The sequence below is a fragment of the Epinephelus moara genome, chromosome 3 (assembly GCF_006386435.1).
Source record: "Epinephelus moara isolate mb chromosome 3, YSFRI_EMoa_1.0, whole genome shotgun sequence".
NCBI lineage: Eukaryota > Metazoa > Chordata > Actinopteri > Perciformes > Serranidae > Epinephelus > Epinephelus moara.
Genome location: NC_065508.1, coordinates 3,493,727 through 3,508,586, shown reverse-complemented (window position 1 = coordinate 3,508,586; position 14,860 = coordinate 3,493,727). Strand labels below are relative to the sequence as shown.

The window sequence follows — 14,860 nt, the reverse complement described above, 5'->3', positions numbered from 1 at the left end:
CACAAAAGGACACGTTAAAAAGATATTAGTTAGAAATTTTTAATGTACATAAATAACATGATTTAAGCCTCTAATGAATGCACACCATGTGGTCTCATGACCTTCACCACATGGCTAGTAACGGCTGCCAAGAACACTTTTCTGGGCTGACACAATAAGCTCGTCCCCCTCTGTCAAACATTATATAAAAGAAGAGGACACTTATTTGTCTTTTCACCAGCATATTCACAAAAGGAAGTTGAATTCACTCCCAGGAAATGATGCAGCTTTCGGAGCAGTCCATTATCTCAGAAGGGGTGTTTTCATTAAAAGTAACAGGGTTGACGACTACCTGGCGACCCGACTAAACTGATGTTTTTTACAACATTTTACATATATTAAGAATAAAACCCATTCATGAGTAATGAAAGGACACTTGAGGCTTTATATAAAAGTTTATGTTTTTATGATAGTTTGACTTTTTTGGGCCTTAATAGCTAGTAAAAGTAGAACAATCGTATTGAGGGACAGGCCATTTTTACAGCTTCTGAACTTTTATATTGTTTTAATGTTACAAGAGATATCATGGAAAATAAATTCTAAAATGATTATAGTGTGTTTATTGTTTATTGACATTTATAGCACAGTTTTGTTCGAGGGACACAAAATGGCACGTTTTCGTATAATGGCCCGGCAGTGCTGGATATTGTGAGACCCATAAAACGGCTGAACACCTCAGACACGACAAATATCTCTGATCACAGACATGTTTCGGGTCTAGCTGACTTGTATTGTATTTTTTACCCTTACTGTTTCTTTGCATGCAGGGAGCAAACTTTTTTTTTTTTTTTTGCAATATTTCTGAGCTGTTTTTTGTGGCTTTTACCTTCCAGTGATCTGTAGTTTAAATACAGCTACAAGTCTAAGTTAAATTTGGGCAAAACATTTTTCAGATCTTAAAAAGGTATTAATTAAAAGATAATACTAACAATGCCTTTAAAAAGTATTCATACTCCCATACTCTAACAGGGACACACCTAAATCATCACTGGTGGAGTCAGCTGGTCTGAGAAGTCTCGTAATTGGTCAAACGAAGCTCAGCTGTGTGTCGTCAAAGGGTTTCAACTGAGTGCTTTATAAATACAGTCTGGAAGGTGCAAGTGGGGGGGTGGATATGAGAATTTTTTAACTGGAGTCCATTTAAATCAGTTAATAAAAAATGGAAAGAGTATGGCATGGCTGTAAATCCTCTCCAGATTTAACCAAATAAATGTTAACTGGGCAACATAATAGTGAATGATGAGACAAAATGGCAAAATCAAATCAAGATTTGAATATTTATTCACTAATTGAGCCTCAATAACAGGATTTAATAAAAATGTAGTGGATGTTGGATGTAAGCACGTCCTCTACCTGTTACCTGATCATTGTGCAGAGGTATAAATCAAACCGGCTCCCCGAAAGCATCTTAACACCAGGATCAGCTGGTTTGTGAACGACCCTGCAGACGCTTTTGAGAAGCTAAACTCTTCCACTCAGGTGAACACACACAGTATCCAGGTGCTCCACACACAAACACACAGGTGTTATTATTGCCTAGGAGTTTTTATTTTCTACAGGAATTTACAGCAAAAAAAGACTAACACTGTTGTTGCTAATATTCAAAAAGGTCCTGAAAATCAATTCTAGCACACTTTTTGACAGGTATTAAAAACACACACACCTCCCGTCCCGGCCCGCCCCACTTCTCACTCCAGTTTCCAGGGTAACTAAACATATCAATAAAATATATTTTTAAAAAAATGGAAAAAAATACATGTGGTATTTTTTTGCATTGGCACAGAACAAAAGCAGTCGGGCAGCAGACGTGGGTCAGACAGGATTTAAGAATCACTTTTAGTGTTTGTTTTAAGCTGCTTGGAGTAACAGATGCCAGGAAGGTTTAATATTTTCACACAAACACTGGAAATGCTCTGGTATTTATTGTATGTCACGCGGCGAATAGCTAATCATTGGCTAAAATTAAAGTTATGTATGTGGATTTTTAAATGCATTTCCATCTCACACAGGGTCTGCCCTCTACTGGACTCTATGGGTAATTCTCTCCTCCAATCATGAGCACACATTCGCCCACTGATATTTGAATAACCTAGCTGGCCAATCAGGACATGTCTACCTGAGTATGGTGGAGCCAACAGTATGTCTAGGAGCCGTATGACAGTTCCAGCATCCTTTTCTCTTTAGCCGGTCAGAATCATTGTGGCTAGGTCCATGCTATGCTGCAACAGGGCATTCATTCATTCATCAGGCTCTACCCACTGTACCCAAAGAGTCCAGACGAGGGCGGAGACTGTGTGAGATAGAACGAAGGTTACAATATTGTAACCCTAGTTCTATTAGCACAGGTGGTGCCCTCTACCTAGGGACCCTGTTGCTCCTACGCCACTTGCTGAAGAAGGTGTATATATACTCTTATATACTGTGGGCTCCGTGCATATTCTGGAAGGCATGTCATTACTGGCCAGCTGTGCTGATGCAAATTTCATTGGGCTAATGCATGCTCATTGGCGGAGAGTCCAGTAGACGGCTCTGTTTGTCCTAATAGAACTCGTATTACAAAATCATAACCTTAGTTATGTTGGCTGAGCACCTGTTGTCTGTTAGTCACAGACTAATTCCAAAGTTCCCAAATTTGTCAACTAATGACTTCAGTTTCTGCTCATCAGCTCGGTCTTCTCTGCCCTCTCAATCTCTGCATCTCTTCATTTCTCCAGAACAGATTGTCACTGCAGAATTTACAAATAATTTCAAAGTGCCTCTTTAGGTCTGGTTACCCTATAAAACAAAATACAGAAAGGTAAACCCTGTGATGGTGGCAGCCCTACATACAGTGGCTGAAATTTTACAGAAACCTTGAAGGGATGTTTTGGTGATTTTGTATTGCACTTCTGTAAAACTGGAACATTTTGAAATTGTTTTAAGTTGATGCACAAGAGGCTGAATATGCTAACTTTTAGTCCCTTGGTAGAAGAACGATTCAGACACTTCCCATGTGTAGAGTTAAATAGTTATTGATTGCTGTAATTGTTGTTCTTGTCAATGTCAATGGCAAATAGTGATGTCATAACTCACAAACATCTGGTTCTCCATGCAGATTACAACAAAGTTGAAAAAATAATATTTGCAAACATCGTGTGGCCCAAGTTTACTTCCAGCTGTTTTAACCCACCCTCCCTCTTTCGTCCAGGATTTAACTCAGCCTCTGTCTGAGTGGGACAGTAAGGCCTAAGTGCCGGAAATTAAACATTAAAATGAATATTTTTAAAATAAGAAAAGGCAGGACGTTCTGCCTCCCAAACCTTCCCGACTCTGAACAGGAACTGTGCCCACTGCTGTCTATAAGCGGCCACATTATGAAGGGCCTGGTGAAAAAGTCTCATTGGAGAAATTTCAGAGGATTCATACAAAGGATTCTTTTTTTCTTCTAGTGTGCACAAGCTGAAAGGTGGCTTCATATTCATTAGCCGAACTCTCCTAAAAAACTGGTAACACTTGGAAAAATATCTACAGAATATTCATCTAGATTAGATGCTTTTTTTTGCTTGTGTAAATATATAAGTGGGGTAAAAATGATGAGTTTTATGGAACCAGAGGGGAGGGCTGATTGAGAAGCAGCAGTTCATCCACAAGGAGGCAGAAGAAGAAATAAAAGTGCACTGAAAAAAGCAACCAGATTTACAAGCCATTTAATCTTGAATTCAGTCTTAAAAATCATACACAAGGAGCGAAAAAGCTCAAAACGGAGCCACAGTTTGACTCGTCTCCAAATAGATTTGATTTCTTCAGGATCCCGTCAGCTGTTAGTGAAAGAATTTTAAGATACATCAGAATAAATAAAATGCTTCAGCTTTTTCCATTAAAGTGAGGGCTAAATACAAGATTAACTGACTTGCAGAGGTGAATACTTTTGGATATTTTGGATAGGAAGGCAGAAGGAAGGAAGGAAGTGAAAAAGAGGTAAGAAAAGAAACAGAGTGAAGATATACATGGCAGCTGTAATGATCCACTGTATTAGTTTTATAGGGTGTTATTAAAGCACTACAGACTAGGTGTGTCGGCTGCCTGCCACACACTGGGCTTCATTGTCTCTAATATGCAGCAGTGCGCTACGTTAATGTGTAATAAATCATTTACACAAACGAAAGTCCCCCCGCTCCCGCCTATTACATCTGCATAGCAAAAAAAAAAAAAGAAGAAGAAGAAAAACAAATAAATAAAATAACAAACACACAGAAAAAAACCCACTGAGCCTTCAAACCGTCTGTAACAATAACTCAAACCCCGTCTCTTTTTTTTCGGTGGCTACTGTTTTGTTTTCCTCTAAAAGATAATACAGAAGTAGTTGATGCAAGATTTGTTATTATTATTACTTTTTTTTGTTTGTTTGTGTTTTTGTTTTTTAGAAAAAAAAAAATCTGTTTCTTCATGAAGCGCACTTCCTACTTCCTCTTGGTCCGGTGGTGGCGTCTGATTGGCCGGTTAGTCGTCGTCATCGTCAACCACGGGGTCCGTGTCCCAGCACGTAATGTCAATCTCTGAACACACAAACATATTTGTTGAGTTCATTTATTCTACAAAAGATAACATTATTATTTTATATATGTGGCCACATCATACAGACAGGTGTTCCTAATATTTAGCCTACCATTATCTAAATAATGGGGTGGACCTAATAATAGAGACACCTGTTCATATAAGGCAATACATTTAAACAGCACTGGAAAAACTAGATCCTCAAAAATTATCCTACAATCTAATCAACACCTTTCTAAAAAGCCAACCAGGAAAGGGAGAGAGTGCACCCACTGAGCTGCTAGAACTTTTAATTTGAAACTGTAATGAAGTGTGTTGATCTGAGCTGTGCAGGAAGTAAATGGTGACAGCTGAAAAGCAATCCAAAAACAAAGCAAAACGGCAGCGACATGACTGTTGTACTGATGGAATTAGTGGACATCTGCTGCGGAAATCTGTATTCTACTGAATGTATCACAGTAATTTAACCCAGAATCACTCAATACAGATGCTTGGTCAGTCGCCCTTGGCATCAGATACAGAGGCAGCGAGGCACCCTTTAGCAGCGGTATTAGACGTACCTAATGGTGACATTTTTTGAGGCTCTGAGCAACTGCTTTAGCATGGATAACAAGCAGGGCCGTCGCAACCGGACAGGCAAACTAGGCAACTGCCTAGGGCCCCGAGCTGGAAGGGGGCCCCCAGAGACGGCTGATATTGGTCCATATCAATGACAATATGATGGAACCCCTATAGACACTGAAACAACGACAACACGTTGGAATCCCCCCTAATGGGGCCCCCTACTAGCTGCTGCTTGCGAGTGGCAGTGGAAGTAGGGTGACCAGACGTCCCGCATTGAGCGGGACTGCACAGCATTTCTGTCTCTTTTCACGCGTCACGCAAATTGAGACCATGTCCCACATGATTGGTTGCCACCCGCGCCAGCATTGTTGGAGTACCGTAGTACTATGGTACCTCACGGTACCACTACTGTGGGATAAGTTCAAAGTCCAATCGCCAGAGGGTGAGTGTCCATGCGCCGTCCAATAACGGCGCGCGCTGACCACCTGGCACTCAATATGCTGCTTTCATGACTGCCCAGAAATACCTGGTCAGCCGAGCCGTGGCGGCACACAGGTATGTGATGTGTCAGAGGAGAAATGAACCATTCACTTTTCTCTCTTTGTGTCAGCAACGGTCCACAAAAATCACCGCACTTTAGGGACTGTTCTTTACTTGTCAGGGGAGGAGGGTGGCTGGTTGATTCTTATTTTATTTATTTATTTTATTTTGATCCCCCCTATGTTAATCACTTATTGATGCTGTTTTTGAAGTATGAATAAGTCAATAAGTAATTTATTCCATTGAAATATCATTGATGTATTATAGAAAAGTGATTATGATACTACTCAAAACCGTGATACTTTCTTTCTTTCTTTTTTTAAGATATTTTTAAGGGCATTTTTAGTCTTCATTTGATAGGGCAGTCAAGCGTGAAAGGGGGAGAGAGAGAGGGAGTGACATGCAGCAAAGGGCCACAGGCTGGAGTCGAACCCGGGCCGCTGCGGCAACAGCCTTGTACATGGGGCGCCTGCTCTACCACTAAGCCACCGACGCCCCAGAACCGTGATACTTTCACTGGTATCGTACCGTGGGTCCCAATTTTGGTACCGTGACAAGTCTCTGATGACTTCGCGCTGGGGGTGGGTGTCCCACATTGTCCCTCACAAACCTACTCCTTGTCCCACATTTGGTTTATTGGGACCTGGTCACCCTAGAGGCGTGTCAGTTAAGTTATTTCATTAACAACATAGTGTGCTAGTATATGTAGCATGCTACACTAGTGAGGTATGTCACATGACGTTACTAACAAATGTTTATTTTAAGCCAAAGCATGATGTCCTTTTCTAAACCTAACCACGTACTTTTGTTGCCTAAACCTAAAGAAGTTTATTTTGAAAAGGCACAATGCATGTAACAAGTGTAAAGGGACATGCCATCCCTGAGCATCCAAAACCGACACTAGCAAGGTCCCTAGGGCATCATAGTTTGACATGTGGGGCCACTGACCAAGCGTTGGTATTTCACGAGTTCAGAGTGTGAATGTGTTGATAAATAACTGTTCCAAATAAAAAGTCCTGGTGTTGATTATTATGTTATAAATAACTGATAGACACGTTCTTAGGTATCTCACCTGGTGGCTTGTTATAAAAGACCGGCGCAGGTTTAGCCGAGGAATCCTCTGATTGGCCAAATTCTTCCTCCTGTGATTGGCTGAAATAGCCTTCACTGGCCTATAAGAACAGAAAGACAGACAGACGGAGAGAGAAATTTTTTTTTAACAAAGAAAAAGACAGAAAATGTCTTTTGAATGCACAACAGGAGCATTATTAACCTGTCTGACCTGAGTCCCTTCTTTCAGCAGCGTCTCCCCATTGGTCATCAACAGCTGTCCATCATCCAGCTCCTGAATCTCCCCAGATGCATGCTGCAGTGCATGCTGGTAGCTGAGGGTCATCTGGTCAGAGCCCGTCACGTCCACCAGACTGGTGGGGTCGTCATCGGCAGTGGAACAGAAGGTCCCATCCATCATCTCATCGAAGCTGAGGAGGGGCTGAGGCTTGCCGCTGGTGGTGGCGGTGCTGGGTGGGTCATTGGTGTCGCCCATCAGGTCCACCAGATTGGAGGACTGGGGGGTCTTGGAGGGGTCACAAGGAGCGCCAGAGCTGCTGTCCCACAGGTTGACCAGGCTGTCTGTCCCGGAGTCCCACACAGAGAAGCCGGAGGAGTCACGGGCCTGCGGGGCGACACTCTGCACAGGTTTGGTGGGTGCTGACTCCTGGACCGGTTGTTTCTGCTCCTGCTTTGGCACGGAATCTGGAAAAAACAAGCAAAACACCAATTAAATAATAATATTTTGTCTTAACAGCTTATTTGATGTTTAGCAGGTCACATGATGTGTAATCATCTACGTTTATTGGGCTAAATTTGGTTAAAGGACACATCTAACCTTTGTTCAACAGCATCTCAATGATTATACATCAACATCCATTTCACTTTCATTCTTACCCCACTCGTCTCTGCTGTCCTCATCCTCCTGGCAGAAGTCCTCTTTGATGGGTGTGGTGACTATTTTAGGAATGGGTGACACGGCGGCCATGTTGCGCTCTGTGCTTGCTTCATCGTCATCGTCCCCTACAGGGACAGAATGACACAAAGACATCGAAAAGGTACAGAACAAAAAGTCTTCACCAACATCCTCCTAGAACGACAAAGTCACACTCATAAACCAGATGTGTTGATCATCTGTAACACGGAATGCTTCACTGAAATATCATAAGAAGTGTTACTAGTGATTTGTGTTTTCTAAATAGTCAGAAGTCAGAATCAGTTGTTCTTTGAAAATATCTTGAACCTAACAGGACTCTGACAGGAAGTCCTGTTAGAGTCTGTTTGATTTTCTAACCTCTAGTCACATCCCGTGTTACATAAAAAAGTGCACAAAATCACAGCAATCACATCACTTCTGTCGTCACACCACCCGCAGACAGACAGATACAGTCACTGAGCCAATCAGACTGTGTGGACGAGACTCATGTTGGTGACATTACCAAGCTGGGTCAGGCATTAATTGCACTGAAAGTACTGACAGAAACTGTGTAGAGCAAAGTGAAAGGAGCAGAACTCCCCAAATTACCTTTTGCTCTTTGAAATGTTTGAAGACCAATCTCCGAAAATATGGAAGTTTGATGTTCAGATGTTTTCTTACATGCAGAATTATTTAAACGTTATTGTTTTATTTTTAGCCAAGCTAGCAGCTTGGTTCTATGGATGATAACGTCAGTCTCTACAACATATGGATTGCCATGAAATTTGGTTCAGATGTTTATGGTGCCCAGAGGATGACTCTATTGCCTGGGACCAGACATTTGAATCTGCCTACTCCACTGAGTTGGAGTTGACTAATTCATCTGGCACTGTGAAATGAATCAGTGATCAGTTGCTTTCACTTCGGTCCACTCTGCTCTCGAATCCCCAACAAAACAAGTACGTTCGCACAGCTATACATCACTTAAAATGACATTAGATTCAAATACATGGGTCTCTAGTGTTTGGTTGAGGAAATATCGAAACTCCCTCTCTTGTGTGTAACGAGTTGACAGTTCTGTCTGATATCAGGCAATGATTCCTGATGGCTTTGGTCATCTCCTGGCTTTTCATCTCATACCACCAGCGGGTCAATTTCTTTAACATACAGTATAAAGTTAAATATTTCATCACCTACAGGATGGACTGGCACAAATTTTTGTACAGACACTTGTGGTCCATCTTAATGACTTTGGTGAACCTTTGACTTTTCTTTTGGCGCCATCATCAGATTCACATTTGTGGTCTTGAGTGAAATGTCTTGAGAAGAATTGGATAGATTGCCATGAAATTAGGTAGGCATTCATATTCCCCTCAGGATGAATCCTAATGACTCTTCTGGTGCCATCAGGTCAACATTTGAATCTGTCTGATACTTTGGTTTATGATTTAACACTTGCAAAACTAATGACATTCACATCAGCTTTAGCTGTAAATTCTTGTTCATAAAGGAGTGTCTTTGCTGCAATTTGTCATTTGGTGTCACATTTGTACCTAAAAGCAACCATCTCATGCCAAATGTCTGAGACTTGGCAACCCTGTTGTAAGCAGAGTAGTGTTTGACATAAGTGCAACACTCACAGGGTGTATTGCCATGTGATACTTGTTAACTGATCCCCTATAGCACACACTAGACATCCCATACAGAGAGAAGAAGTGCTCAAGAGAGCGAAACCGGGAGGACCAAAGAAAATCAATACTGGTAAATAGGTTGTCACCAAAATCAAGACATAGTCACTACGATCCAGCAAGTCATGAAACAGCCATCACATATGAACTGAACATTTGTTATTATGCCATCAATGCATACGGACACATTGTGGGTGAGTCACAGTCACAATGCTGATACCACATCCAGGAATACAATTCATTATGACAAACATCAACACAGTGTAAGTTACAGTCAAGAGAACCACTTCCACAATGACATCACTTTTTCTCAGACGTTTTCAATGATATCATGCTTGTTGAAGTCAGACGTCCCGTTCAGAAACCAGAGCAAGATTTCCCAAAGGACACAATAAACCACGGATGAACAACGACAGTGTCACTTTGCTTGTTAGAATGACTAATCACATCCAGCTGAGCGGGGTCTTGCTTGGTGGGTTCACCAATTCACCTCAGGCTAATTACTGTAAGTAGTATTTAATAAAAATTGATCTTTCATTGGTAGTGGAGAGTTTAAAAAATTGTCACATTCATATTAAAGGAAGAATTGAATTGGAAAAAGAACTGTCTTAGTTGTCAGCTGTCACTGGGGACAGAGATGAACTGGTTCTTTGCCCACCCAGCATAATGTGTGCCATCACAGCACCTACAGACATGCAGCAACATACACTGTAGATCATACATGTGATCTGCATGATTTTGCCCAGTAACTACATTATTGCTGTTTTCAAAAGCATTTCATATGTTTTTAAAGTGTTGATCCACCCCAAACAACATGTTTTCTACCTTAGCTTTAGAAAGTTATTCAGAGAGGTTGGCAGGTTTTAAAGGAGCTATATGTAAGAAATCTAAAGCAAATAGTCGTAAAATCCTCCTAATATGTCACAGAGACTAAGGAATAATGTTCATATAACATACTGATCTCACCGACAACAATAGTACAGCCAGAATATTCCCATTTAAAAAAAAATTTTATGGTCTGCAAATCATGTTTATGTTTTGAATTTGTGTTTTGGCCTGTTGCGCCACCCACCGCCATCTAACAGTCACGCAGTCAGTAGAGTCTCAGCATCAGTTACAGTTATGACTGAGCTACAATGGCTGACAGTGCGACTAAACCCAAACGACCTTGTTATGATTCCCAAAAATGCCAAGACAAAACTGGAGGCAAAGCGAGGGTCTATATAGGAGATGCTTTGAACGGTGGNTGTAGCCCATGTGCAGGTGGGTCAACGACCCGACTGATTTTTTTGAGAAACAAACGTTAGCAGCACGGCAAGCAGCATTAGCAGTGTCCCGGTACATAGCATTAGCAGCTGGCTCCTCCTACGCTGTATCCCGGCAGCAGCGTTAGCAGCAGAGAAGCCGGACTTGCTCGAACAGTCCGCTGGAAAACCGAAAATCAAAGACGCGGCGACGCGGCCCTGCCACGGCAGCCGCCCGTGGGCAAACAAATCAGTCTCCAGCGTGCCAGCAACCTCACATCTGTAGGGGAGGGGGGGCGGACACGACTCACGGCAGTATTTTGAATTTGAGTGCAGTAACCGTTTTGGCCACATTCTTACATACAGCGCCTTTAAGAAATGCAACAGCAACCTTTTCCATTGTATTGGTGTGGAGGAAGAAATCATCTAAGATAATAAAACACTGGGTTGCCTTGATGTTTCGTTACAGTATTGATTTGGTGTGAGAATACACCTACTTTTAAGTGCAAGAAATTAAGTCAAGTTACCATCTTTATAACTTGTTTTTTGATGTTCTGCAGCCTATGCTTTTTCAACAGCATATTTGTAAAGTAAAAGGTATACCTCACCCAAAAAATGATCATTTGTTTATCAATAACTCTTTTACCTTGAATTTTTTAATAAAACTGTGAACGAAGAATCCAAAAATTGAGAAAATTCCTGATGAATTGAATTAAAAGGAGCCCACTTTAATAACAGCAAAACTGTATCAAAGCATCTGTTTCCAAACTCTCACAGAACTCTTGCACGATGATATTTACAACTTAAAACACTTCCACATATGTGTAGCGTGCCTGGAAAAGTGCATGCTTTTGAACTTCGCTTGTGCATTCTACTGAGCAGAGTTCAAACGCACACGCTACCCAGGGCGCACAACTCATCAGTGCATGAGACTGTTATGCAGAAGTGTTATATAATAGTAAGGTTTTAGTGAAAATGCATGTGTTGGGGACGTACTGGGCATAGACTGGAGAAACTGGAGAAACTCAGATTCTACTGCATGAGTTGTTTGAGAGATTGTAAATAGATGTTTTGGTATAGTTTTGCTGTTGTTAAACGCAGCCCCCCTTTAGTCCAATTTTCTCCATTTTTGGATTCTTCATTCACAGTGGAGGCACCTTCATTCACCAATTCAACGTAACAAAAGCAAATGATATAGAAATTATTATTTTATGAGTGAAGTTTTCCTTTAAGTTTTGGATGGCTGCGTTTTTTTTTTTAAAGAAAAAGGTTAATCTACAAAACACTGGCAGTAATTTCAGGTTGTCTACACTTGTAGTTAATGGGCTAAAACATACAGATTCAATACTATGGTCTTTAAACAGAATGGCAACCAGCTCAGCTCCACAGAGGTCAAAGGGCAAAGATCCATATTCAGTCAAGGGCCAACAAACAGCGGTGACAACTGGCGGACGGCTCGACGACGTCACATACACACATTCACACATTCACACGCAAACACTCACAGTTTGGTCAGTCGGTCAGGATTAAAAGCAGCCGTGTGTTGTTGAGTGTGTGTGTGTGTGTGTGCAGGGAGGTGATGCAGATCCAGGATCAGAGGCATGAGATTGAGGATTAGAAGAGGAGGTGATAGAAAACCAGTGAGATTCTGTAGTTAGTAACAGCTCTTCATCCCTGTGAAAAGTAAAATGACCTTGCTGCTAATTTAAAACCATAAAACATGAAAAAAAACAAAAACATAAACATTAACAAAAATTAAACACCAGCAGCTGACTGGACGACATCTAAAGGATGAAGACTGAAGGGAAGACAGACATCTGTAACACAAACCGACAAACAGCTTTATGGTTTACGGCCATAAAGGACATTTTATTATCTGCTAGGAGTTAGTGAAATGCTTGTGTGCGCGTGTTAGCCTGTTAGCTCATTAAGCTAAAAGGTAAGTGAGCCATGAGACAGGTTTGATGGTGACTACCTCAATGTTTTAAAATTTAGCAAAAAATGCTAAAAAATAAAACACGCAGGTTTGCCTTTTCTGACTTGATACCTAAGGATTCTTTCACATTTATTACTGCAGTACTTACATTTATTTGGCTTTTTGTGTTTGATAAAGCTGTAAGCTACTGCTAAATGCTACACCTGTGACTGTGCTTACAAAATTAAAACTGATAGCTGAAATTACAGTACTTAAAGGGAAATTTCGGTTTATTTCAACCTGTTTCCTATCGTCCTAAATTTGTTTCAAGTGACTAGTGACATAAAAATAATAGTTAGCATGTTAGCCGTTAGCCTAGATACAGCCGGGGCGCATAGTAGCGTCAGACCTGTTAAAACGTAAGTGAACGGGCAACCTTCAAGTGCAAAGTTAGTCCACTAAACAAGCTTTTTTTTCCACAAAGACCGCCTCATATCGTTAGGATAAATGTCAGAGAACATATAGAAAACAACATGTAAACGTGTTGTCTTACCTTACCGGTGTGCTGCCATGTTTGTTTACCATCTAGCTCTGCTTTCCAAAGCGCGGCCAAAATATCGCGAGAACAAGCAGCGATCTAGTGGACTAACTTTGCACTTGAAGGTTGCCCGTTCACTTACGTTTTAACAGGTCTGACGCTACTATGCGCCCCGGCTGTATCTAGGCTAACGGCTAACATGCTAACTATTATTTTTATGTCACTAGTCACTTGAAACAAATTTAGGACGATAGGAGACAGGTTGAAATAAACCAAAATTTCCCTTTAAAGGACGAAGCTGGTGATACTTTATATTTTTCTTTTGAGAACAATAAAAGGACCCAAAGCAATAATTTTAGTCCGTTTCTCAGTGCTGTCTGACTTCCTGTCTGTGACTCTCAGCTCCAAGCCCATTGGTTTCCATTTGTTGGGGACTATTTTCAGCAGCGGATTAATCCACATTTTGGTGCTCTAGTGAGAATTTGGGACAACAGAAAGGTGTATGTGGCATTGAGTTAAAATAAACTATGGTGTGTGTTCATAGTAATGAAGGAACATGTCACCCAAATGCAACAGTTTGGCTCCTCAGTGTGTTTTACTAGGTTTGAGACAACAGTAGAGCTCTATGGCACAGAGGAATTAGATACATAAGGCTTTAAAACTTGAACAATACTTAGGATGCATTTATTGGTGGTTTTGGGTCTTTTTATGGGATTTGTTGACAAGAAGAAAAATACAAAATATCACCAAACGTATCCTTCAACAACAATTATTCCATATGAGAATCTACTACTTTAAATTGTGACATAAAGGAGTCAGGGGGAGATGAAGGTTGTTGTTCAGTGCTGGGGAACGGAGGGGGTAAAATTCGGCGGGAGGTGATTTTAAAGGTTGGTGCGCAAATGTGTGGGGTGTGAAGGTGTCTATGCTGAGTGAAGTGGATTACGAAAATGAAGTGCTGAAAGTAAAATGATGAAAATGCATGTGAACTTAAAATAGAGACGAACTGTTTGTCTGGAAAGGCATCACCGCTGTTTTTTTCCTTTGTGGCATTTAAAAAAAATATTTAGATCTGTTAATTTATTGTGGAAACCAAACACTTTCTATAAGCTAAATAATAAAGTCTCAGCTGATCAACATTTATAGTAAATATAGTATTTCTTCCCAAATTCAAATTGGAAACTTTACAGACTCACTTTATCTGCACACTAGCATCCCTGTGTGAGGAGGTGCTCGAGAGGGAGTAGATCAGTGGTTCCCAACTTGTGGGTTGCGGTTCAAAAGTGGGTTATGGGTCCATTCTGAATGGGCTGCAAGTGACTCGCGAATATGTCAAGTTTGTGAAAAAACACACTTTATTTTGAAGTACACTAAATATCCAGCACAGAGCTTTTATTTTGAAGTGCCGTTTTCTTCTGTAGAGTGAGTGAATAACAGACAGCTACTTAAAGGGAAATTTCAGTTTATTTCAACCTGTCTCCTATCGTCCTAAATTTGTTTCAAGTGACTAGTGACATAAAAATAATAGTTAGCATGTTAGCCGTTAGCTAAAAAATAAAACACGCAGGTTTGCCTTTTCTGACTTGATACCTAAGGATTCTTTCACATTTATTACTGCAGTACTTACATTTATTTGGCTTTTTGTGTTTGATAAAGCTGTAAGCTACTGCTAAATGCTACACCTGTGACTGTGCTTACAAAATTAAAACTGATAGCTGAAATTACAGTACTTAAAGGGAAATTTCGGTTTATTTCAACCTGTTTCCTATCGTCCTAAATTTGTTTCAAGTGACTAGTGACATAAAAATAATAGTTAGCATGTTAGCCGTTAGC

General features: G+C 40.8%; 1 protein-coding gene across 2 annotated transcripts in view; it reads right to left on the bottom strand.

The window, feature by feature from the left end:
* Positions 1 to 1,565: 1,565 nt before the first annotated feature.
* Positions 1,566 to 14,860, bottom strand: part of dbn1 (drebrin 1) — a 176,484-nt gene continuing 163,189 nt past the window's right edge. For both annotated transcript variants that reach the window (XM_050040558.1, XM_050040559.1), the window contains 4 exons: positions 7,624 to 7,749; positions 6,959 to 7,431; positions 6,749 to 6,848; positions 1,566 to 4,574 (listed from right to left, as the gene is read on the bottom strand). In XM_050040558.1, the coding sequence (XP_049896515.1) occupies positions 4,519 to 4,574; positions 6,749 to 6,848; positions 6,959 to 7,431; positions 7,624 to 7,749 (755 nt within the window). In that variant the 3' untranslated portion in view covers positions 1,566 to 4,518. The remainder of the gene's footprint in view (positions 4,575 to 6,748; positions 6,849 to 6,958; positions 7,432 to 7,623; positions 7,750 to 14,860) is intronic.